We start from the raw sequence: 24,024 nt of genomic DNA, 5'->3' as shown, positions 1-24,024 counted from the left end.
CAGCTTCCCAATTAATAATTTTTCCCTTTTCCAACTGTTTGTATTTCCGATTTTTATTTTTCATTTTCCCGATTTTTTAAGTCTCACTTTTTCGATTTGATATCACAATTTTTCATTTTTTCATTTCCTCTATTTTTTGTTGTTTCTTTCGATTTACAATTTTTTAATTATTAAATTTTTCAGGTAGATTTAAAGAAGAATTGCTGGTTGCGTTTAAGGCAACAAATGGCGCCCAATTCAAACTTGTCTCTTGTCTAGCGTTCCCCCTTAATCATCTATCAAATGAATAAAATGTCGAAAGGTTATCACCAAAATAACTTGCGTCACTAAGCTATTGCCAACCATTCATTCTGTTTGTGTGTCTCTGCAAAAATGTTTCTCAAATTGTTGTTTTCTCTGTTTATCTACAAAGCAAGTGCTTGCCTTACTCCAACTTTCAACAACACCTCAGTAACAGTGAGTGGCATCAGGGGACCTTTCCCAACCATAAACGGTTGCTTCAATCCCGAAAAAAACCTAGAAAAACTGTCTCTAATCCAAATCCTGAACGAATCCGTGCCAGTTTTGTACGAAGACGCCTTCAACAACTTGGAGTTCCTCCTGGACATCATCCTCGAAAACAACGGAATCAGAGACGTGCGACCCGGGGCGTTCAAAAACCTGCCCAAAATCTACTCAATCAAACTAAAAAACAACGAAATCAGAGAAATCCGAAGCGGAGTTTTCAATAGTTTGTCTTTATCAGAGCTGAGTCTTGCTCACAACCAAATCGAACGAATCGAGTCCGGCGCTTTGGACGATCTGCCAAACTTGAATATTCTTCTTCTCGGAGACAACAAACTTTCGTACTGGGATCCGCGCTGGTTTCGGGGAAGCCCGAAAATTACCGTGTTGAATTTCGAGAATAATTTAATCAGGAGAGTGCCGAGCGGCGCATTCCACAACATCCGGGGTGTTCATGTGGTGAATAATTTAAATGTTTCAACCAGCATCCACTTAAATAATAACAAAATTCAATTTCTTGAAGACGGTGCTTTTGATGGCTTGGAAACTCTAGGGTGGTTGTTTTTACAGCGAAATGAAATCCGGAATTTCAATGAAAATGCTTTGGGGAGACTGAAACAGCTGGACTGGTTAAGATTAGACAATAATAAGTTGGAGTGCATTCCAGGGCGGCTGCTCCAGATAGCCCCTAACGTTATCTACTACTTGGAAGGTAACCCTCTGACGGAAGAATGTATCGCCAAGTATAATATCACGACGAGGGGCAACGGCTTGCGTTTTAGTAAATTAAATATTACGATAACTTAATAAAGTGTAACTATGGCGTTGTGTTGGTTAATTTCAAATTCCCCTCGTTTGATCTAGGGACATTTCGTTTTTCGTTTGACGTTGACACAACTAGGTTATGTTGTGACAGCCGGATGGCCGGAGTGGTAATAATAAAAATAGTCATGTTTTACGTAAAAAAACACCTTAATTGTTTATAATGTCGTGGTTTAATATCCACAAAACACAGCCAAAGTCGCCACTATGATAATGATAATCCAGTTTGTAAACGAAGATCAACAAAATGTCACTGTTATCACTATTTGTAATAATTGATTGATAAGAATGGCTTCTTGGAGCACATACGTACAAGGCTTTCTCTACATCGCCTTGCTATTTTTCTTCATTCCTATTAAAATTAACGGTCCTGACAAGGTAGAAACTCAGTTCCAACAGTATTTAACCACATTCAACAAAAGCTACGATGATCCAGAAGAGTATTTGAACAAACTGCAAGCATTTAAGGTGAGTCTGTACTACTTTCCCTATTGTTACTAATTTATCTCTTCAGCTATCTCTAGAGACAATAGAATTGCTAAATTCCAACAAAACTAATACCTCTGCACAATATGGTTTAACAAAGTACTCAGATCTGCTTCCAGAGGAGTTTGTTTCTAATCACCTCTACGCGAATTTAAGCCAGAGGTTGTCGCTACACCATTCTAGACCACAGCGCGTTGAGCGACGATTCTCCGTTCCTGGTAAAATTGACTGGAGAGACAAACATGTGGTGACTGAAGTCCATGACCAAGGTACTTGTGGTGCCTGTTGGGCTTACGCCGTCGTTGAGACAATAGAAACCATGAAAGCAATCAAAACTAACAAAACTGAAGACTTCAGTGTTCAGGAAATTATTGACTGCGCTGGTAACAATAATAATGGGTGTGATGGTGGTGATACCTGTAGTTTACTAGCTTGGATGACATACACCAATTTTACGTTACTCCGGGAACGGGATTACGTGCGCAAAAACCACCAGTGTAACCCTGGTTCCATGGAGGGAGTCAAACTAGACAGCTACATTTGTGAAAGGTACCCATTGATTTATATTATTTAAGAACTAGTGACTTAAGTCAGTTGTAGCTTTGTAGGCAGGGAGCAAATCATGTTGAGGCTTCTGGCGGAAAATGGGCCTCTAGCTGTTGCTATTAATGCGCAGACATGGCAGAACTATGTGGGAGGGGTTATTGAATACCACTGTGATGGAGATGCAGGAAAATTGAACCATGCGGTACAGATTGTCGGGTATGACTTAACTGCAAGTATTCCATATTACATTGTTAGGAACTCGTGGGGGCCGGATTTCGGCAATGGGGGTTATTTGTACATAGCGGTGGATAAAAATATGTGTGGTGTAGCCAATGAGGTGTCAGCTTTAACTGTGCTGTGATTTAGTTAAGAGTTACTTAAGTAGGGAATTTTATTACGTGACGATATTATTTTGAGTTTGTGTTATCCACTAGATTGTATATAAGTTTTGTATGTTCTATTAAAGTTTTTGTAAGGAGGAGGTTTTTCTTTTTGTACTTTTTGTAGTTTCGTTTTTTCAAATATTTTATTTTTGACTTTAATTAATAGTTGTTTGGTCGGTTTTTATAACGACTAAGTGAATATTTTTGGTTCATATTTAGATGATTTTACATATTTTGTTTAACTAAAAATTAATTCTTTATTTGTGTTTTATACTAGCAAAACGTCTTAAACTAAGAATATTGTTGAAATCGTAACAACCCAATGGATTTTTTTCGAGAAAATGTTTTGAAAACACTGTTCTATTTTGTATGAGTTTTTAAATGTTTTTAGTGACAATTTTTGTGGTTGTTTTCGATACACTGTATGATATTAACACTGAGAAATTAAAAAATCGAAACCTTAAAAAATCGTAAAACCAAAACATTGAAAAATCGAAATATCGAAAAGTTAAAAGTTGAACAATTTATAAATTGAGAAATTGAAAAACAGAACATCTCAAACCAGGAAGTCGAAAAATCGAAATATTAAGAAATATTGAAAAATTAAAATATCAAAAGATTGAAAAATCTAAAATTTAAAAATCCAAAAATAGAAAAGCAGAAGAATTGAAATGTTGAAAAACCCTAAACCTGAAATATCTAAAAACTGAAAAATCGGAAAATCAAAAAAGTGAAATCGAAAAATAGAAAATCGCAAATTCGAAGAAACGAAAAATTGAAAACCAACAAACCTGCAATGAAAAACCAAAAATCGGGAAATTTAAAAATCCAAAGAAAACTCAAGGATCGAAAAATTGGACAGAGAAAACAAATCGAACGAAAAATTGGAAAAATAAAAAAATTGCACAGTTGAAATATTATGGAACCGTTAAAATCGAAATTTTTCAAGTTTGCAATTGTTGGATTTCCAGATATCCTATTTTCCGATTTCTATAATTTTCAGCATTTTGATTTCGCACTTTTTCGATTTTCAAGTTTCTCAATTTTTAATGTTTCGATGTTTGAAATTTCGTTTCTTCAATTTTTCAAGGTTGATTTCCAATTTTCACTTTTCGCAAGGTTTTTATTTTACACTCTTTCGTCTCTTCATTTTTGATTTTTCAATTTTACAATTTTTCAATTTTTTTAATGAAAAAGTTGAAAAATCGAAAAACTAAAAATATAATCTGAAAAATCAAAAAATGGAAAATCGAAAAATCGAAGAAACGAAAAATTGAAATATTTAAAAACCAAAAATCGCGAAATTTAAAAATCCAAAGAAAACTCAAGAATCGAAAAATTGGACAGAAGAAATAACAATTGGATTCGAAAAATTGGAAAACCCAAAAATTGTGCAATCGAAAAATTATGGAATCATCAAAATTGTAATTTTTCAAACTTGCAATTGTTGGATTTCCAGTTATCTGATTTTCCGACTTCTATAATTTTCAACATTTTGACTTAACAATACATTTTGTGTTTTTTATTTTGCACTTTTTCGATTTTTAGGTTTCTCTATTTTTAATTTTTCGTATCATCAATTTTTCGAGATTTTGATTTCCAGTTTTCAGAGTTTTCAAGGTTTTCATTTGACAATGTTCCAATTTTTCGATTCGATTTGTTTTTTCTTCAGTCTAGTTTTTCGATTCATTGAGTTTTCTTTCGATTTTTAAATTTCTCGATTTTTCGAGTTTGCGATTTTCGACTTTTTTCGAGTTTTTAGATTTTTAATTTTTCGATTTTTCAGTTTTCGATATTTCAGCTTTTTGAATAAAAAAATAGAAAAATTGGAAGATTAAGAAATATTGAAAAATTAAAATATCAAAAGATTGAAAAATCTAAAATTTAAAAATCCAAAAATTCAAAAATCGAAAAGTAAAAAGGTAGACACATCGAAAAATCCAGAAGTCAAAAATAGAAAAGCAGAAGAAAAATCCTAAACCTGAAATATCTAAAAACTGAAAAATAGAAAATCGTAAATTCGAAGAAACGAAAAATTGAAAACCAACAAACCTGCAATGAAAAACCAAAAATCGGGAAATTTAAAAATCCAAAGAAAACTCAAGAATCGAAAAATTGGACAGCAAAAAACAAATCGAACGAAAAATTGGAAAAATCAAAAAATTGTACAGTTGAAAAATTATGGAACCGTCAAAACCGTAATTTTTCAAGTTTGCAATTATCTATATCCGATTTTCCGATTTCTATAATTTTCAGCATTTTGATTTCGCAGTTTTTCGATTTTTAAGTTTCTCAATTTTTAATGTTTCGATGTTTGAAATTTCGTTTCTTCAATTTTTCAAGGTTGATGTCCAATTTTCACTTTTCGCAAGGTTTTCATTTTACACTCTTTCGTCTCTTCATTTTTGATTTTTCAATTTTACAATTTTTCAATTTTTTTAATGAAAAAGTTGAAAAATCGAAAAACTAAAAATCTAAAAACTAAAAAATCTGAAAACCAAAAAATCGAAAATCGAAAAATCGGAGAGCTTGCAATTGTTGGATTTCCAGTTATATGATTTTCCGACTTCTATAAATTTCAACATTTTCCCTTAACAATACATTTTTTTTTATTTCGCACTTTTTCGATTTTTAGGTTTCTCAATTTTTAATTTTTTGATTCTTTAATTTGTCGTTTCATCAATTTTTCAAGATTTTGATTTCCAGTTTTCAGAGTTTTCAAGGTTTTCATTTTACAATGTTCCAAATTTTCGATTCGATTTGTTTTTTTTTCAGTCTAGTTTTTCGATTTTTAAATCTCTCGATTTTTCGACTTTGCGATTTTCGAGTTTTTAGATTTTTAAAAATCCAAAGAAAAGTCAAGAATCGAAAAATTGGACAGAAGAAATAACAAATGGACTCGAAAAATTGGAAAACCCAAAAATTGTACAATCGAAAAATTATGGAATCATCAAAATTGTAATTTTTCAAGCTTGCAATTGTTGGATTTCCAGTTATCTGATTGTCCGACTTCTATAATTTTCAACATTTTGACTTAACAATACATTTTGTTTTTTTTATTTCGCACTTTTTCGATTTTTAGGTTTCTCAATTTTTCAAGATTTTGATTTCCAGTTTTCAGAGTTTTCAAGGTTTTCATTTTACAATGTTCCAATTTTTCGATTCATTGAGTTTTCTTTCGATTTTTAAATTTCTCGATTTTTCGACTTTGCGATTTTCCACTTTTTTCGAGTTTTTAGATTTTTAATTTTTCGGTTTTTCAGTTTTCGATTTTTCAGCTTTTTGAATAAAAAAATAGAAAAATTGGAAGATTAAGAACTATTGAAAAATTAAAATATCAACAGATTGAAAAATCTAAAATTCAAAAATCCAAAAATTGAAAAATCGAAAAAGTAAAAAGGTAGACACATCGAAAAATCCAGAAGTCAAAAATAGAAAAGCAGAAGAATTGAAATGTTGAAAAATCCTAGACCTGAAATATCTAAAAACTGAAAAATCGGAAAATCAAAAAAGAGTAGTCGAAAAATAGAAACCTTAATAAATCGAAAAATTGAAAAATCAAAAACCTGAAAAATCAAAAAATTAAAGAACTGAAGAACAGGAAAATCGAAACACTCGAGGTCAAGAAATGGGAAAATCAAAACATCGATTAACTGAAAAATCGAAAAATTGAGAGTTTATGAAAGTCAAATTTAAAAAATTAAAAAATTGAAAAATTGACAAAATGACAATTGAAAAACGGAAAATCCAAACCGGGAAGTCCAAAAATCAAAAGATTAAGAAATCGAAACATTGAAAAATTCAAATATCGAAGAACTGAACTGAACTAAAAAATTAAAAAATCTAAACTTGAAAAATCGAAAAAGTAAAATAATCGACATATCGAAAAATCCGGCAGTCAAAAATCGAAAAGTCGAAGAATCGAAATATTGAAAAATCCCAAAACTGAAAAATGAAAGAAAAACTGAAAAATGGAAAACCTGAAAAATCTAAAAACTGAGAACCTAAAAAGTCGAAAAATTGAGCAATCGAAAAATCCAAAAAGTGAAGTCGAAAAACCGAAACCTTAAAAAAACTAAAAAATGAAAAATCGAAAAATTACGGAATTGAAGAACAGGAATATCGAAACCCTCGAAAGCCAAGAAATGGGAAAATCAAAACATCGATTAATTGAAAAATTGACAGTTTATAAATGTCAAATTGGAAAAGTTGAAAAATCGAAAATTTGAAAAAACGACAATTGAAAAACAGAATATCTAAAAGCGGGAAGTCGAAAAATCGATAGATTAAGAAATCAAAACATTTGAAAAATTCGAAAACATGAAAAACGGAAATGTCGAAGAACTGAAATGAAAAATCGAGAAATCGAAAAATCAAAAATTTTAAATATTGAAAAATTAAAATATCAAAAAACTGAAAAATCTAAAATTTAAAAATCGAAAGATTGAAAAAACGACAATTGAAAAACAGAATATCTAAAACCGGGAAGTCGAAAAATCAAAAGATTAAGAAATCGAAACATTTGAAAAATTCGAAAACTTGAAAAATTCAAATATCGAAGAGCTGAACTGAAAAATCGAGAAATCGAAAAATCTAAAATTTAAACAATTAAAAAATCGAAAAAGTAAAATAACCGACACATCGAAAATTCAGGAGTCAAAAATCGAAAAGTCGAAGAATCGAAATATTGAAAAATTCCAAAACTGAGATATCGAAAAACTGAAAAATGGAAAACTTGAAAAATCCGAAAACTGAAATATCCAAAAACCTACAAAGTTGAAAAATTGAGCAATCGAAAAATCCAAAAAGTGAAGTCGAAAATCGAAACCTTAAAAAAACTAAAAAATGAAAAATTGAAAATTTAAAAAAACTCCAATTGAAAAACAGAAAATCTTAAACCGGGAAGTCGAAAAATCAAAAGATTAAGAAATCGAAACATTTGAAAAATTCAAATATCCAAGAACTGAACTGAAAAATTGAGAAATCGAAAAATCTAAAATTTAAAAAATTAAAAAACCGAGAAAGTAAAATAATCGACACATCGAAAAAATCAGGAGTCAAAAATCGAAAAGTCGAAGGATCGAAATATACAAAAATCCCAAAACTGAGATATCGAAAAACTGAATAATGAAAGAAAAACTGAAAAATGGAAAACCTAAAAAATCCGAAAACAGAAATATTAAAAACTGAGAACCTGAAAAGTTGAAAAATTAGGCAATCGAAAAATCCAAAAAGTGAAGTCGAAAAATCGAAACCTTGAAAAAACTAAAAACATAAAAATCGAAAAATTAAAGAATTGAAGAACAGGAAAATCAAAACATCGATTAATTGAAAAATCGAAAAATTGGCAGTTTATAAATGTCAAACTAGAAAAACTGAAAAATCGATAGATTAAGAAATCGAAACATTTGATAAATTGAAATACGGAAGAGCTGAAATGAAAATTCGAAAAATCTAAAATTTTAAATATTGAAAAATTAAAATATCAAAAAATTGAGAAATCTAAAATTTAAAAATCGAAAAAGTAAAAAATGAAGTTGAAAAATCAATCAATTTTTTTTTCAATTTTTCGATTTTTAAAGTTTAGATTTTTCAGTTTTTTTTAATTTTTCAATATTTAAAATTTAAAATTTTTCGATTTCTCAATTTTTCAATTTCTCGGTTTTCAGTTTTTCTCTTCAATTTTACGATTTTTCAATTAATTGATTTTTCAACTTCATTTTTTTGATTTTTCGGTTTCTCAATTTTTCAAATTTTTAATTTCTCAGTTTTGGACATTTCAGTTTTGGGATTTTTCAGTTTACTTATTATTCGATTTTTTGATCTCACGATTTTGCAGGTTTTTGATTTCTCAACTTTTCGATTCGTCAGTTTTTCTTTTATTTTTCAGTTTTTCGAAATTTCAGTTTTGGGATTTTTCAATATTTGTTCTTCGACTTTTCCATTTTTGACCTGCAAAATCGTAAGATCGAAAAATTGAATAATAAACAGGAGTAAACTGAAAAGTCCCCAAATTAAATCGCTAAATCTAGTGTCAATTTGTTGAAAGTAAAACGCGTCATTAAAAATATTATGACAGTTTTTCTATTGTAGTTAATTTTATTCCTAGTTAGAAACAAACACTGTTGCCAACATAAATCGAGGCGTCCTCAACCGTCATTTAATTTAAACTATGACGCTTCTGACAGGTTAATAAATATCGTGTAAATCAGGCTCTTCTACAATTTCATTTTATGAGGCTGCTAAAAAAAAATCCAAAAATTGACTTCATTTTAATGCAAAAGCTTGCTGGGAAAAATAGCAGCTTCAACTTACTCTTAATGTACTCCTGGACAACAATAGGCCGATAACTGCTTGTTTGTTTTTCATGATCATGGTGGCTCGACTTAACGATTTTTAACGACATTGCAACTCTAAAAACGACCATGAAACAATAAAGACGCAGATTATGAGTTCTAATGAATTTTTTAGTGGTTTAAAATCCATTTGGGAGAGTTTGTTTGCTCTTTTCTTTTGTTTGTGGACTGTTAATCCTACCGTCGAGTATCAAGTCACTAATTGTTTCAGAAGGAGAAAGAAAAACGCCATTAAATCGTTAACAACGAAATTATTATTGTTGTTATTATTATTATTTCAGATGTGCGTTAACTATAATCAAATGTTAATTGGTTGTCTAGAATTTTGATGATAACTTATCTGATTTGCTATTTCTATCACACTTATCAGTAATTTTTCACGTAGTTACCATACGTTTATCATGGTATTTAGTTACGTAGTTACGCATTCCCTTCAGAAAGTCGATGACGTCATTAACTTAATTAATTCATAATTAAATCGTTCATTATGTTCATTTCGTCGTACCAAATTTCTTTTCATAGACTTCACATTGTAAGTTCGAACCACCACATTTGAATAGAATTCATTTGAAGTAAAAATTATTTTATCACCAGATAAAATTTTGTTAATTACTAAGACAATGAAATTCTCTTCTTACACACTTCAAACAATAAAACCGCGATACGATTGTAACGCGACTTCGACAAATGCAATGACGAGGCCAGAAAATGGGTAGCACGGAGGTAGACAATGGTAAGTCGACATGTTAATATCCGACTTGAAAATAACACTTTTTTCGTTTCAGAAAAATTTGACCATGAACCCAAAGACAAGTATTTACTTGTTTATGCCGTTTTTGGATTCTTCGGAATCATCCACTTCCTACCGGCAACTTTTTTCGTTACAGCACACGATGTAAGTAACGACGAACGTCGATTTTGACTAAAGTCTAGTTCTAGTACTGGATGTACAAATTCCGTGACACGACCAGCGATATAATCGACTCCAGTCATAGAACTACCCTTCAAGCGGAGTTCTCGGCAAGTGTGACCATATCCACGCACGTCACAGGCGTTCTAGGTTCTTTTTTGACACTTTTCTTTGGGCATAAGTTAAATGTACACTTCAAGCTATATGGTTCACTTTTGATAATCGTGGTATTGTATGTGATCGCAGCAATTTTCATCCACATCGACACTGACTCTTGTAAGTTCTTTTGACCCATTATCAACAACACTCATTTGAATCCACAGGGCAAACGGGCTTCTTCGTGCTAACTATGTTGATGGTTGGAACAATTAACAGTAAGACAGAAATTTTCAAACACAACATAGTAACAAATAATTTCAGCAATGAACACAGTCGCTGGGTTGACTTTCTTCTCCATTCTTTACAAATTCCAGCCGGATTATCTAGGACCTTACTTAAATGGGCAAGGAGTTGCCGGGATTTTTACTTCGTGCTTGCAGCTTTTGTCCCTTGCGGTGGGAATATCCACAACCAAGAGTGCTTTGGTGTACTTCTGGGTTGTAATAGGTCTGTTGATTGCTTGTTTGCTGTCTTTGATTGCGATAGGTCGAAGTAACACTTTCTATCGACACTACAACTCCAAGACAACTCATGAAAAAGCAGAGAGGAGGATGATGACTTGGAGGGAATTTTTTAGCGCGGTGAAATCCATCTGGAGGAGTTTGGCTGTTCTTTTGTTTTATTTGTTGGTTGTTAATACTACTCATCCGGCTATTACGTCACTGATTGTGTCAGAAGGAGAGGGACAAGGGGACTGGAATGGTAACAAAGATCAGAGTGAGTTAATACAATAATTTCAACTAATTGTAGATGTGTACTTTGTGCCCACCACAACGTTTGTCTTAGCAGCCGTTGGCGACTACATCGGACGATTTGTAACAGTTAAACTTAAACCATTAACTGTACGTATGCACAATTCCATACAAACAACACAATTTGGAAAAATTTTTAGAATCTAGATGGTATTTGGTTCGTCGCTTTTAGTGCCGCAAGAGTTGCCATTTTTATCCCTCTAATCATGCTATGTAACGTCCAGCCAAGGTCACATCTAAATGTGGTTTTCCCCCACGACTACCAGTATATACTCATCATGGTATTTTTCTCTCTAAGCAATGGGTTCTTGTTCAGTATCGGGAATCTCTTGATACCAAAGTAAGTAACATTAATGTAACAGCAGCATTTCATGATTTATTCCAGAACCGTCCCTCCTGAAAAACTGGAAGATGCCTACCAGGTTAACATAATGGTTGCTGCGGTTCTGATGGGATCTTTGTCTTTCTTGGGGTTCGTTTCTGTACAACTGTTGTAACTAGTTTGCTATGCAAGATGTGATATTGTAATAAACTTGTTAAAAAATGTATTCGCTTGTTTCGCCGAAAAGCTTGACAGTAGTAGATGTCATAGGCCTGGTTAATAATTGAAAAATCGAAACCTTAAAAAATCGTAAAATGAAACATCAATCTAAAATTTAAAAACCGAATAACGAAAAACTGTCAATTTTTCCATTTTTCAATTAATCGATGTTTTGATTTTCCCATTTCTTGACCTTCGAGTGTTTCGATTTTCCTGTTCTTCATTTCTTTAATTTTTTTATTTTTCAGGTTTTTAATTTTTCAATATTTCGATTTATTAAGGTTTCTATTTTTCGACTTCACTTTTTTGATTTTTCGATTTTTCAGTTTCTAGATACATATTTCAGTTTTAGGATTTTTCAAGATTTCAATTCTTCGGCTTTTCTATTTTTTTATTCAAAAAGCTGAAAAATCGAAAACTGAAAAACCGAAAAATTAAAAATCTAAAAACTCGAAAATCGCAAAGTCGAAAAATCGAGAGATTTAAAAATCGAAAGAAAACTCAATGAATCGAAAAACTAGACTGAAGAAAAAACAAATCGAATCGAAAAATTGGAACATTGTAGAATGAAAACCTTGAAAACTCTGAAAACTGGAAATCAAAATCTTGAAAAATTGATGAAACGACAAATTAAAGAATCAAAAAATTAAAAATTGAGAAACCTAAAAATCGAAAAAGTGCGAAATAAAAAAAAATGTATTGTTAAGGGAAAATGTTGAAATTTATAGAAGTCGGAAAATCATATAACTGGAAATCCAACAATTGCAAGCTCTCCGATTTTTCGATTTTCCATTTTTTGGTTTTCAGATTTTTAGTTTTTAGATTTTTCAACTTTTTCATTTAAAAAATTGAAAAATTGTAAAATTCAAAAATCAAAAATGAAGAGACGAAAAAGTGTAAAATGAAAACCTTGCAAAAACTGAAAATTGCAAATCAACCTTGAAAAATTGAAGAAACGAAATTTCAAACATCGAAACATTAAAAATTGAGAAACTTAAAAATCGAAAAATTGCGAAATCAAAATGCTGAAAATTATAGAAATCGGAAAATCGGATATCTGGAAATCCAACAATTGCAAACTTGAAAAATTACGATTTTGACGGTTCCATAATTTTTCAACTGTACAATTTTTCGTTCGATTTGTTTTTTTCTGTCCAATTTTTAGATTCTTGAGTATTCTTTGGATTTTTAAATTTCCCAATTTTTGGTTTTTCATTGCAGGTTGGTTGGTTTTCAATTTTTCGTTTCTTCGAATTTGTGATTTTCTATTTTTCGATTTCACTTTTTTGATTTTCCGATTTCCGAACATTTCAAATCTTCTGCTTTTGTATTTTTGACTTCTGGATTTTTCGATGTGTCTACCTTTTTACTTTTTCGATTTTTCAATTTTTGGATTTTAAAATTTTAGATTTTTCAATCTTTTGATATTTTAATTTTTCAATATTTCTTAATCTTCGATTTTTCGAAAAATCGACAATTGAAAAACAGAAAATATAGAGAGTTTTTAGATTTTTAATTTTTCGGTTTTTTAGTTTTCGATTTTTCAGCTTTTTGAATAAAAAAATAGAAAAGCCGAAGAATTGAAATCTTGAAAAATCCTAAAACTGAAATATCTAGAAACTGAAAAATTGAAAAATCAAAAAAGTGAAGTCGAAAAATAGAAACCTTAATAAATCGAAACATTGAAAAATTAAAAACCTGAAAAACAAAAAATTAAAGAAATGAAGATCAGGAAAATCGAAACACTCGAACGTCAAGAAATGGAAAAATTGAAAAATCGAAAATTTGACAAAATGACAATTGAAAAACAGAAAATCTAAAACCGGGAAGTCGAAAAATCAAAAGATTAAGAAATCGAAACATTTGAAAAATTCGACCACTTGAAAAATTCAAATATCGAAGAACTGAACTGAAAAATCGAGAAATCGAAAAACCTAAAATTTAAAAATCTAAAATTGAAAAATCGAAAAAGTAAAAGAATCGACACATCCAAAAATCCAGGAGTCAAAAATGGAAAAGTCGAAGAACCGTAACATTGAAAAATCCCAAAACTGAAATATCGAAAAACTGAAAAATGAAACAAAAACTGAAAAATCCGAAAACTGAGAACCTAAAAAGTTGAAAAATTGAGCAATCGAAAAATCCAAAAACTAAAGTCGAAAAATCGAAAAATTAATGAATTGAAGAACAGGAATATCGAAAACCCTCGAAAGTCAAGAAATGGGAAAATCAAAACATCGATTAATTGAAAAATCGACAAATTGGCAGCTTATAAATGTCAAATTGGAAAAATTGAAAAATCGAAAATTTGAAAAAACGACAATTGAAAAACAGAAAATTTAAAACCGGGAAGTCGAAAAATCGAAAGATTAAGAAATCGAAACATTTGAAAAATTTGAAAACTTGAAAACCTGAAATATGTATCGAAGAACTGCAGTGAAAAATCTAGAAATCGAAAAATCTAAAATTTTAAATATTGAAAAATCTCAAAATTGAAATATCGAAAAAATGAACAATAAAAGAAAAACTGAGGAATCGAAAACTGAAATATCCAAAAACTATCTATCGAATTAAAGAATCGAAAAATTGAGAAATTGAAAAATCAAAAAAGTGAAGTTGAAAATAGAAAAATTGAAAAACCAAAAAACCTGAAAAATCAATTAATTGAGAAATAGACACTGAAAACTTGAAAAATCAAAAAATTAAACATTTAAAAAATCTAAAAATTGAAAAAGCGAAAAATCTAAAATCGAGAAGTCGAAAAATCGAAGGATGTGAAATCGAAACATCAAAACATTGAAAAGTAAAAAATTTAAAAAATCGAAAAATTAATAAAGCACGAGGAGAAATCGGAAAAAATAGAAGAATCGAAAACTTGAGAAATTGAAGAAAAACTAAAGAATCGAAAAACTGAAAGATCTAGAAATCCAGAAGTCAAAAAATCGGAAACTTGAAAAATCGAAAATTGACGAATTGAAAAAATGAACAATCGAGACGCCGAGCAATCAAAATGTCGAGGGATCGAAAAATGCGAAACTCAAAACATCAAAAAATCTAAAAGTCGAAAAGTAAAAAAATTGAGAAAATGAAACGATTAATCGGGAAATCGAAAATTTAGAAATGTCCAAAATAAAAAAATTGAAAACTCGAAAAATATCAAATAACTGAAAAATCCCAAAACTGAAATCTACAAAGATTGAAAAGTCGAAAAATCGGAAAATCCAAACATCGAAAAACTGAAACTGAAGTTAAAAATTGAAAAATTAAAAAAAATGATATATTGGAATATCAAAAAATTGAAAAGTCAAAAAATCCGGAAACTGAGCAATTGAAAAATCGGAACATCAAAATCTCAATATGTAATTTAGATTTCTCAAATTTATTTTTTTGTATTCTAATTTTTCGATATTTCAATTTTGGATTTTTTAAATATTTCGATCTCTCAATTTTTCGATTTCTTGTTTTTCCAATTTTCGGGTCATTAAATTTTAGATTTTTCGATTATTCGATTTTTCAAAATTTTTAATTTTACAATTTTCAATTTTTTCATTGTTCGAATTCAATTTTTCGACTGCTCGGTTTTAAGCTTCATGGATTTTCAGACTTATCGAGATTTCGATGTATGAATTTTTTCGTGTTTTTTTTTAATTTTGGATTTTGACAAATAGAGTTTATAAAAGTCAAAAATTGAAAAATCGAAATATTTAAAGATCGCAAAATTGAAGAGAAAAACTGAAAAATAAAAGAAAAACTGACGAATCGAAAAACTGAAATATCCAAAAACTATCTATCTATCGAATCTAAAGAATCGAAAAATTGAGAAATTGAAAAATCAAAAAAGGGAAGTTGAAAATAGAAAAATTGAAAAAGCAAAAAACCTGAAAAATCAATTAATTGAGAAATAGACACTGAAAACTTGAAAAATCAAAAAATCAAACTTTTAAAAAATCTAAAAATTGAAAAACCGAAAAATCTAAAATCGAGAAGTCGAAAAATCGAAGGATGTGAAATCGAAACATCAAAACATTTAAAAGTCAAAAATTTAAAAAATCGAAAAATTAAAAAAGCACAACGAGAAATCGGAAAAAATAGAAGAATCGAAAACTTGAGAAATTGAAGAAAAACTAAACAATCGAAAAACTGAAAGATCTAGAAATCCAAAAGTCAAAAAATCGGAAACTTGAAAAATTGACGAATTGAAAAAATGAAACTAAAAGTCTAAAAGTAAAAAAATTGGGAAAATGAAACGATTAATCGAGAAATCGAAAATTTAGAAATGTCCAAAATAAAAAAACTGAAAACTCCAAAAATTGAAAAATCGTAAAACTGAAATATTGGAAAATTGGGAAATCAAAATATAAAAAATCAAGAAAATGAAAATTGAAAAAAAGATTGAGACACTGAAGAATCGAAAAATTGAAAAATCGAGGAATCAAATAACTGAAAAATCCCAAAACTGAAATCTACAAAAATTGAAAAGTCGAAAAATCGGAAAATCCAATCATCGAAAAACTGAAACTGAAGTTAAAAATTGAAAAATTAAAAAAAAATGATAATTGGAAAATCAAAAAATTGAAAAGTCAAAAAATCCGGAAACTGAGCAATTGAAAAATCGGAACATCAAAATCTCAAAATGTAATTTAGATTTCTCAAATTTATTATTTTTTTGTATTCCAATTTTTCGATATTTCAATTTTGGATTTTTTTAATATTTCTTTCTCAATTTTTCGATTATTCGATTTTTCAAAATTTTTAATTTTACAATTTCCGATTTTTTCATTGTTCGAATTCAATTTTTCCACTGCTCGGTTTTAAGCTTCATGGTTTTTCGGAACATTTGAAAAATTTGAAAACTTGAAAACCTGAAATATGTATCGAAGAACTGAAATGAAAAATCTAGAAATCGAAAAATCTAAAATTTTAGATATTGAAAAATTAAAATACCACAAAAATGAGAAATCAAAAATAGAATAGTTGAAGAACAGAAATATTGAAAAATCTCAAAATTGAAATATCGAAAAACTGAAAAATAAAAGAAAAACTGACGAATCGAAAAACTGAAATATCCAAAAACTATCTATCTATCGAATCTAAAGAATCGAAAAATTGAGAAATTGAAAAATCAATTAATTGAAAAATCGACAAGTTTAAAAACCGAAAACTTGAAAAATGAAAAAATCAAACATTTAAAAAATCTAAAAATCGAAAAACCGAAAAATCTAAAATCGGGTAGTCGAAAAATCGAAGGATGTGAAATCGAAACATCAAAACATCGAAAAGTCAAAAATTTAAAAAATCGAAAAATTAAAAAAGCACAATGAGAAATCAGAAAAAATAGAGGAATCGAAAAGTTGAGAAATTGAAGAAAAACTAAAGAATCGAAAAAGTGAAAGATCTAGAAATCCAGCAGTCAAAAAATCGGAACCTTGAAAAATCGAAAATTGACGAATTGAAAAAATGAACAATCGGGACGCCGACCAATCAAAACATCGAAATGTCGAGGGATCGAAAAATGCGAAAATCAAAACATCAAAAAATCTAAAAGTCGAATAGTAAAAAAGTTCAAAACTCGAATAATTGAAAAATCGTAAAACTGAAATATTGGAAAATTGGGAAATCAAAATATAAAAAATCAAGAAAACGAAAATTAAAAAAAAGATTGAGACACTGAAGAATCGAAAAATTGAAAAATCGAGGAATCAAATAACTGAAAAATCCCAAAACTAAAATCTACAAAAATTGAAAAGTCGAAAAATCGGAAAACTGAAACTGAAGTTAAAAATTGAAAAATTAAAAAAAATGACATATTGGAAAATCAAAAAATTGAAGTCAAAGAATCAATACGTAATTTAGATTTCTCAAATTTATTTTTTTTGTATTTCAATTTTTCGATATTTCAATTTTGGATTTTTTAAATACTTCGATCTCTCAATTTTTCGATTTCTTGTTTTCCAATTTTCGGGTCATTAAATTTTAGATTTTTCGATTATTCGATTTTCAAAATTTTTAATTCTACAATTTTCAATTTTTTCATTGTTCGAATTCAATTTTTCGACTGCTGGGTTTTAAGCTTCATGGATTTTCAGTTTTCAGATTTTTCAATGTTTTGATTTCTAGATTTATCGAGATTTCGATGTTTGAATTTTTTCGTGTTTTTTTTTTAATTTTGGATTTTGACAAATAAAGAGTTTATAAAAGTCAAAAATTGAAAAATCGAAATATTTAAATATCGTAAATTTGAAGAGAAAAACTGAAAACCGAGAAATTGAAAAATTGAGAAACTGTACAATCCAAAAATTGAATAGGAGTAAACTGAAAAGTCCCCAAACTAAAATTTCGAAAAACTGAGTACTTAAAAAGTCGAAAGATTGAGCAATCGAAAAATCCAAAAAGTGAAGTCGAAAAATCGAAACCTTAAAAAAACTCAAAACTGAAAAACCGAAAAATTAAAGAATTGAAGAACAGGAATATCGAAAACTCTCTAAAGTCAAGAAATGGGAAAATCAAAACATCGATTAATTGAAAAATCGACAAATTGACAGTTTATAAATGTCAAATTTGAAAAATTAAAAAATCGAAAATTTGAAAGAACGACAATTGAAAAACAGAAAATCTAAAATCGGGAAGTCGAAAAATCGAAAGATTAAGAAATCGAAATCTTTGAAAAATTCGAAAACTTGAAAACCTGAAATGTGATCGAAGAACTGAAATGAAAAATCTAGAAATCGAAAAATCTAAAATTTTAAATATTGAAAAATCTCAAAATTGAAATATCGAAAAAATGAAAAATGAAAGAAAAACTGACGAATCAAAAAACTTGAAAAATTCCAAAACTGAAATATCCAAAAACTACATATCTATCTATCGAATCTAAAGAATCGAAAAATTGCGAAATTGAAAAACCAAAAAACCTAAAAAATCAATTAATTGAAAAATCTAAAATCGAGAAGTCGAAAAATCGAAGGATGTGAAATCGAAACATCATTGAAAAGTCAAAAATTTAAAAAATCGAAAAATTAACAAAGCACAACGAGAAATCGCAAAAAAATAGAGGAATCGAAAACTTGAGAAATTGAAGAAAAACTAAAGAATCGAAAAACTGAAAGATCTAGAAATCCAGAAGTCAAAAAATCGGAAACTTGAAAAATCGAAAATTGACGAATTGAAAAAATGAACAATCGACACGCCGACCAGTCAAAACATCGAAATGTCGAGGGATCGAAAAATGCGAAAATCAAAACATCAAAAAATTTGAGTCGAAAAGTAAAAAAATTGAGAAAATGAAAGGATTAATCGAGAAACCGAAAATTTAGAAATGTCCAAAATAAAAAAATTGAAAACTCGAAAAACTGAAAAATCGTAAAACTGAAATATGTAGTGGAAAATTGGGAAATCAAAATATAAAAAGTCAAGAACACGAAAATTAAAAAAAGATTGAGACATTATGGGCCGTATGATTAAAAGTGAGCATTTGCTCGTACTCGTTGTTTTTGGAGCATATCCTTCGCTATATATGAATAAAACAGTGAGCAAACGGTTTTGCTCATACTTTGGTGTTGGAGCTTGAGCAAGTGCTCTAAATTTGAAGTAGCTGCTTACACTTGAACAAATGATATGAATAAAAGAGAGCGTTTACTTACATTATGGAGCACTTGCTCACAAATTGATGCGTCTGCTATAAAGGAGACGCAACTTCTGTTGGATGGAACAGTATTTCGGAAAATGGCAGACATGGTTGTTCTACGAAAAACTAAACATTATAAGGAGCGTAGGGAAACCAACATAGGTGACTGTAAAACCTTGTACAGGTAAGCGTAGAACATTTGTCATTATAAGTATATTACGATTAATAGCACGTATTGCAGATTTTCTGCAGAAAATGTTACTTGGTTAGCAGATTACTTTTTAAATGATTGTACTGAAACCAGGGGAGGTGCTTTGTCGCCAAAAATGAAAATGAAAATTTGTTTGAGGTGTTTGGCCAATTCCGGTTTTCAGTCAGGAATAGCAGAAGAATTAGACGTTCATCAGTCGACAGTATCAAAAGTAGTTACATTTGTCACAACAAGGGTCACAGCAAAAGTTTCATCATGGATCAAATTTCCTCACACTGAACAAAATATTTTGCAGGCTTTAGAAGACTGGCAAAATGTCAATCACTTTTCGGGGGTCATTGGGGTCATTGATTGTACCCATATTAGAACTGAAAAACCAGGTCGTCATGAGGATGAATATATCAATAGAAAAGGATGGCCCAGTATCAATGTACAAGCGACTTGCAACGCCCAAGACGTCACCTTTATTAGAAGACGTTTCTGAATTAAAACAAACAAAAAGAGTTGAATATGCATTGTTAAATATCGTTTATTTGGTATAATACACATATTATCACTGTCAGTTTATTCCAGTCGTTCCATTTTCTTCAAAATATACTCTCTTTGCATCCTTGCGGCTTTTAGTTGCTCCAACAACACAAGTCTTTGTAGTTCCGTTGTGGTTAAACTGTGTGTTTCCTCAGTCTCGTAGTTGTAAAGTTTTGACTTCTTGGGCTCGGGAGAACGTCTACTCTTTTCACAGTTCTTTTCCTCTCTGTGTTTGGGCTCACATTCTTGTGCCCTTTTCGCCATACCTGCTACAGCAGGTTCTACAAAAAGTGTTATTTTATAGAATTATAGAGTTTATTATGTAAAAGGGTATATTATGTGTATTAAACACAGATGCGATAGGTACCTACCCGGAATTTTGTTGATTGTTGGATTATCATCTCCTTCAAGTATCTTATACAAGATCTTCTCCCACTCATGCAAAGTAATGCGTTTGTTTCCGGTCTTCTGTTTGTCGGTCTTCTTCTTGAGCCGCGATTTCATATTGTTAATTTTTTTCTTCAACTGTTGTTGGCTGATGCGAAGCCCTAAGTGGACTTCATACAATTCCACCACCTCCAGTAAGGATTTTTCTTTTTTTGCTTTTTCATTTGGTAACTGAGATTTTGATAGTAATTCAGGTCGTTTTTCGATTTCTCGGACTATAAATAATTGGGAATTTGCAGTTTTCCCAGCACCGGACCCCGGCGATTCACAGCCACTTGACGAACTCATCTGTACAATGCACTGATTATAACCGAACTAAATGAAAATCATGGATAGCGAATTGTGGTTTTTTAAATAATCTCTTCATGGTCGTCGTTCTTATAGGAAATAAGCTATCGATGGGTGTTTTTATGAAGATAACGAATATGAGCGTTTGCTCCAGAGTACGAAGCAAATGCTCTTAAGTAAAAGGTTTAGTTTATTCATACTGATTGAAGTATGTGCTCATACTCGTACTTTTTACTCTAAGCATGTGCTCATACTTCGTACTCATGCTCACGAGCAACTGCTTCTTTTTATTCATACGGCCCATTGAAGAATCGAAAATTTTGATGGATTTTTTTAAATATTTCGATCTCTCAATTTTTCGATTTCTTGTTTTTAAGCTTCATGGATTTTCGGTTTTTCGATTTTTCAATATTTTGATTTATATTGATTTCGATGTTTGAATTTTTTCGTGTTTTTTTTTTATTTTGGATCTTGACAAATAGACTTTATAAAAGTAAAAAATTGAAAAATCGAAATATTTAAAGAGATTATTATTTGAAGAGACAAACTGAAAACCGAGAAATTGAAAAATTGAGAAACTGTACAATCCAAAAATTGAATAGGAGTAAACCGAAAAGTCCCCAAACTAAAATTTCGAAAAACTGTGCATTCGAAAGTTGAAACAGCAAGAAATTATGGTCGAAACCGGTTAGGATGTGTATCAGATCACGGATCAATCAAATCGTTTCCGAGCGCTTAGAGTCGACATTGGCCTGAGCGCGCTCTGGTCTGTAGATCACACAAGTTCTCAGACGACGGACTGTAATTCGTGTCGTCATTTAATTTAAACTATGACGCTTCTCTATGTTCTCTAGTTACGTTGTTCCAATTTGATCTGACTTAATTATACCAAAGTTAGAAAATGCGTATCACATTAATCTTGGTGCTTCAACCTGATAGCATCTTTGTCGTTCCTAAAACTTGCTCCGCGGAAATTTTGTAATGTTTAGATGAGACTTGAATGTGTGATAACCACAATTGACTATACATTGTTTAAAAGACTCTACAATAACATACTTCTTTTCAAACACCTCGAGATGTTATCTTTGCATTGAATACAATTAACTTCAAATACAACTTATTTTGTTTTATCATCAGATAAAATTTTGTTAATTGTCGAAACAATGAAATAAAACCGCGATACGATCGCAACTCCATTTCAACAAATGCAACGACGCCAGAAAAATGGGTAGCAAGCCACCACACGACGGTAAGACCATAATTGTCCGCGCATTAACTGACTTTTCGTTTCAGAAAAATCCGAAAATGGACCCAAAGACAAGTATTTAATCGTTTATGTTCTGTTCGCGTTCTTTGGAGTGATCCACTTACTACCGTCCACGTTTTTCGTTACAGCGCACGATGTAAGTAGCGACGAACGTCGATTTTGACTAAATTCTAGTTCTAGTACTGGATGTATAAATTCCGGGACACGTCCAGCGATGAGGTGGATTCTAGTCATAGAACTGTGTTACAAAAGGAGTTCTCGCCCAGTGTGACCATATCTACCCACGTCGCAAGCGTTCTGTCCTCGTTTTTGACACTTTTCTTTGGACATAAGTTAAACGTGCACTTGCGGCTGTATGGTTCACTTTTTATAATTCTAGTACTATATGTAATTTCAGCTATTTTCATCCACGTCGACACTGACTCTTGTAAGTCAATCTAAACTACCAACTAAACACCAACCATAATTTTAAATTCACAGGGCAAACGGGATTTTTTGTGCTAACCATGTTTATAATCGCGGGAATTAACGGTAAGTAACCATAACCATAGTTCTGAAACATACTATACAACAATTTTAGCAATGACCACGCATGCCGGACTGACTTTTTTCTCCATTTTGTACAAATTCCCGGCCGACTATCTCGGACATTACTTAAACGGCCAAGGGGTAGCTGGAATTTTTACTTCGTGCCTGCAAGTTCTAGCCCTTGCGGTTGGAATATCCACCACAAAGAGTGCTTTGGTGTACTTTTGGATCGTGATAGGTTTGATTCTGGCTTGTTTGGTGTTCATGATCGCGGTAGCTCGATATAGCAATTTTTATCAACACTATAACTCGAAAACCACACTTGAAAAAGAAGAGAGACGGATGATGACTGCGAAGGAATTTTTTAGTGCGTTGAAACTGATTTGGAAGAGTTTGTCTGTTCTTTTCTTTTATTTGTGGGCTGTCAATCCGACTCATCCGGCGATTACGTCACTGATTGTGTCAGAAGGAGAGGGACAAGGGGAATGGAATGGTAACAAAGATCAGAGTGAGTGAAAAACAATAATTTCAACTAATTGTAGATGTATACTTTGTGCCTGTCACGACGTTCGTGTTACCAGCCATTGGCGACTACATCGCCAGATTTGTCACAATTAAACTTAAACCAATAGCTGTAAGTATAATAATTCTACAAAAAACAATACGTTACTTTTTTAACTTTTAGAGTCTTGACGGGATTTGGTTCGTGGCTTTTAGTGCTGCAAGGATTGCCATTTTCGTCCCTCTGTTCATGCTTTGTAACGTCCAACCACGGTCCCATCTATCCGTAGTTTTTCCGCACGACTACCAGTACATAATCATCATGGTATTTTTCTCCCTAAGTAATGGGTTCCTGCTGAGTATCGGAAACCTGATCATCCCCAAGTAAGTAAGACCGGTGTAAAACCAGCAATCACACAATTTCTTCCAGAACTGTCCCCCCCGAAAAACTGGAAGATGCGTATCACGTCAATCTCGTAGGCGCCTCGATTCTCATGGGATCTTTATCTTTCTTAGGGTTCGTTTCTGTAGAACTGTTGTAATATTCAAGATATGTAATAAACTTGTTTAAAAGTTGCGCGTCAAACACCGTTTTAAGATTGATTGCACGACCATTTATACTCCATCGCGTTCGCTCCGCCTCCTTCCCTCTCCTTCCATCCGGTGAAGAGAGGAGTGGGAGAAGATTGCGTTAATTGATCATTTCCGGCCACTTTCAAAAATACGTCGTGGGCGCAATCTTTCGTTATCGTGGCTGCGGAAACTTGTAAGCTCGATTTAGAATCTCGAAAATTCTAACCCCTCGATAAAGGGATTCAAGTACAAACTTAAAAACTTAAAAATCGAAGAATTGGAAAACCAAAAAATCTAAACCGAGAACTTGAAAAATCGAATAATCGAGAAATCAAAACATCAAGGAAAACAAAAAAATTAACGGAAAATCTAGAACTTAAAAATTGAAAAATTAAAATACCTATCGAAAAATTGGTCTAAAGAGTTTAGACAGTACTTCCCTCGCTGTCGGAAACTTGACGACTGCATGCCTATTGTGTTTTTTTTCTCATTACATTTTTGTAGTGGGAATTTAAAAAAAAAATGCGATGACGTCATCAACATTTTTGCAAGGACACGTATATCAGTTGGGATAGATGTAGTGTAATACTAAGAATAA

The 24,024-nt window shown here is 31.0% G+C and overlaps 5 protein-coding genes across 5 annotated transcripts; 4 read left to right on the top strand and 1 right to left on the bottom strand.

Annotated features, from left to right (window-relative positions):
• The first annotated feature begins 1,402 nt into the window (after nt 1-1,402).
• Nucleotides 1,403-2,836, top strand: LOC135140827 (cathepsin O-like). The gene is made up of 3 exons (XM_064071524.1): nt 1,403-1,794; nt 1,841-2,361; nt 2,413-2,836. Exons 1-3 carry the CDS (start codon nt 1,615-1,617, stop codon nt 2,717-2,719), a joined length of 1,008 nt encoding a protein of 335 aa, XP_063927594.1. The 5' UTR covers nt 1,403-1,614; the 3' UTR covers nt 2,720-2,836.
• Nucleotides 2,837-9,699: 6,863 nt separating this feature from the next.
• On the top strand, nt 9,700-11,466 carry LOC135140935 (equilibrative nucleoside transporter 1-like). The gene is made up of 8 exons (XM_064071685.1): nt 9,700-9,830; nt 9,883-9,992; nt 10,037-10,283; nt 10,331-10,381; nt 10,428-10,868; nt 10,917-11,008; nt 11,059-11,258; nt 11,304-11,466. The coding sequence occupies exons 1-8, from the start codon at nt 9,806-9,808 to the stop codon at nt 11,413-11,415; spliced, it is 1,278 nt and encodes a 425-aa protein (XP_063927755.1). The 5' UTR covers nt 9,700-9,805; the 3' UTR covers nt 11,416-11,466.
• Nucleotides 11,467-19,078: 7,612 nt separating this feature from the next.
• Nucleotides 19,079-19,856, top strand: LOC135140976 (putative nuclease HARBI1). The gene is made up of 2 exons (XM_064071741.1): nt 19,079-19,267; nt 19,325-19,856. The coding sequence occupies exons 1-2, from the start codon at nt 19,182-19,184 to the stop codon at nt 19,776-19,778; spliced, it is 540 nt and encodes a 179-aa protein (XP_063927811.1). The 5' UTR covers nt 19,079-19,181; the 3' UTR covers nt 19,779-19,856.
• On the bottom strand, nt 19,812-20,747 carry LOC135140975 (uncharacterized). Its single transcript, XM_064071740.1, has 2 exons — nt 20,194-20,747; nt 19,812-20,103 (listed from the first exon to the last, which is right to left on the bottom strand). The coding sequence occupies exons 1-2, from the start codon at nt 20,555-20,557 to the stop codon at nt 19,859-19,861; spliced, it is 609 nt and encodes a 202-aa protein (XP_063927810.1). The 5' UTR covers nt 20,558-20,747; the 3' UTR covers nt 19,812-19,858.
• Nucleotides 20,748-21,139: 392 nt separating this feature from the next.
• On the top strand, nt 21,140-23,428 carry LOC135140941 (equilibrative nucleoside transporter 1-like). The gene is made up of 8 exons (XM_064071693.1): nt 21,140-21,806; nt 21,851-21,960; nt 22,005-22,251; nt 22,305-22,355; nt 22,405-22,845; nt 22,895-22,986; nt 23,038-23,237; nt 23,284-23,428. Exons 1-8 carry the CDS (start codon nt 21,782-21,784, stop codon nt 23,393-23,395), a joined length of 1,278 nt encoding a protein of 425 aa, XP_063927763.1. The 5' UTR covers nt 21,140-21,781; the 3' UTR covers nt 23,396-23,428.
• Nucleotides 23,429-24,024: the final 596 nt, after the last annotated feature.

This window comes from Zophobas morio, unplaced genomic scaffold, assembly GCF_036711695.1.
Source record: "Zophobas morio isolate AGI-343-1 ecotype UQ-CSIRO unplaced genomic scaffold, CSIRO_AGI_Zmor_V1 ptg000041l, whole genome shotgun sequence".
Classification (NCBI taxonomy): Eukaryota; Metazoa; Arthropoda; class Insecta; order Coleoptera; family Tenebrionidae; genus Zophobas; species Zophobas morio.
The sequence above is the reverse complement of the archived record's forward strand: the minus strand, read 5'-3'. Positions and strand labels throughout refer to the sequence as shown.

Coding starts and splice junctions, on each gene's coding strand:
- LOC135140941 (XM_064071693.1), top strand. CDS start 21,782: ATGGGTAGCAAGCCACCACACGACG. Junction 22,356..22,404: donor TATAATCGCGGGAATTAACG/GTAAGTAACCAT, acceptor CAACAATTTTAG/CAATGACCACGCATGCCGGA. Junction 23,238..23,283: donor GGAAACCTGATCATCCCCAA/GTAAGTAAGACC, acceptor AATTTCTTCCAG/AACTGTCCCCCCCGAAAAAC.
- LOC135140975 (XM_064071740.1), bottom strand. CDS start 20,557: ATGAGTTCGTCAAGTGGCTGTGAATCGCCGGGGTCCGGTGCTGGGAAA. Junction 20,104..20,193: donor AACAATCAACAAAATTCCGG/GTAGGTACCTAT, acceptor CACTTTTTGTAG/AACCTGCTGTAGCAGGTATG.
- LOC135140976 (XM_064071741.1), top strand. CDS start 19,182: ATGGCAGACATGGTTGTTCTACGAAAAACTAAACATTATAAGGAGCGT. Junction 19,268..19,324: donor GACTGTAAAACCTTGTACAG/GTAAGCGTAGAA, acceptor CACGTATTGCAG/ATTTTCTGCAGAAAATGTTA.
- LOC135140827 (XM_064071524.1), top strand. CDS start 1,615: ATGGCTTCTTGGAGCACATACGTACAAGGCTTTCTCTACATCGCCTTG. Junction 1,795..1,840: donor ACAAACTGCAAGCATTTAAG/GTGAGTCTGTAC, acceptor TTATCTCTTCAG/CTATCTCTAGAGACAATAGA. Junction 2,362..2,412: donor GACAGCTACATTTGTGAAAG/GTACCCATTGAT, acceptor AGTCAGTTGTAG/CTTTGTAGGCAGGGAGCAAA.
- LOC135140935 (XM_064071685.1), top strand. CDS start 9,806: ATGGGTAGCACGGAGGTAGACAATG. Junction 10,284..10,330: donor CCACATCGACACTGACTCTT/GTAAGTTCTTTT, acceptor TTGAATCCACAG/GGCAAACGGGCTTCTTCGTG. Junction 10,869..10,916: donor GGGACAAGGGGACTGGAATG/GTAACAAAGATC, acceptor AACTAATTGTAG/ATGTGTACTTTGTGCCCACC.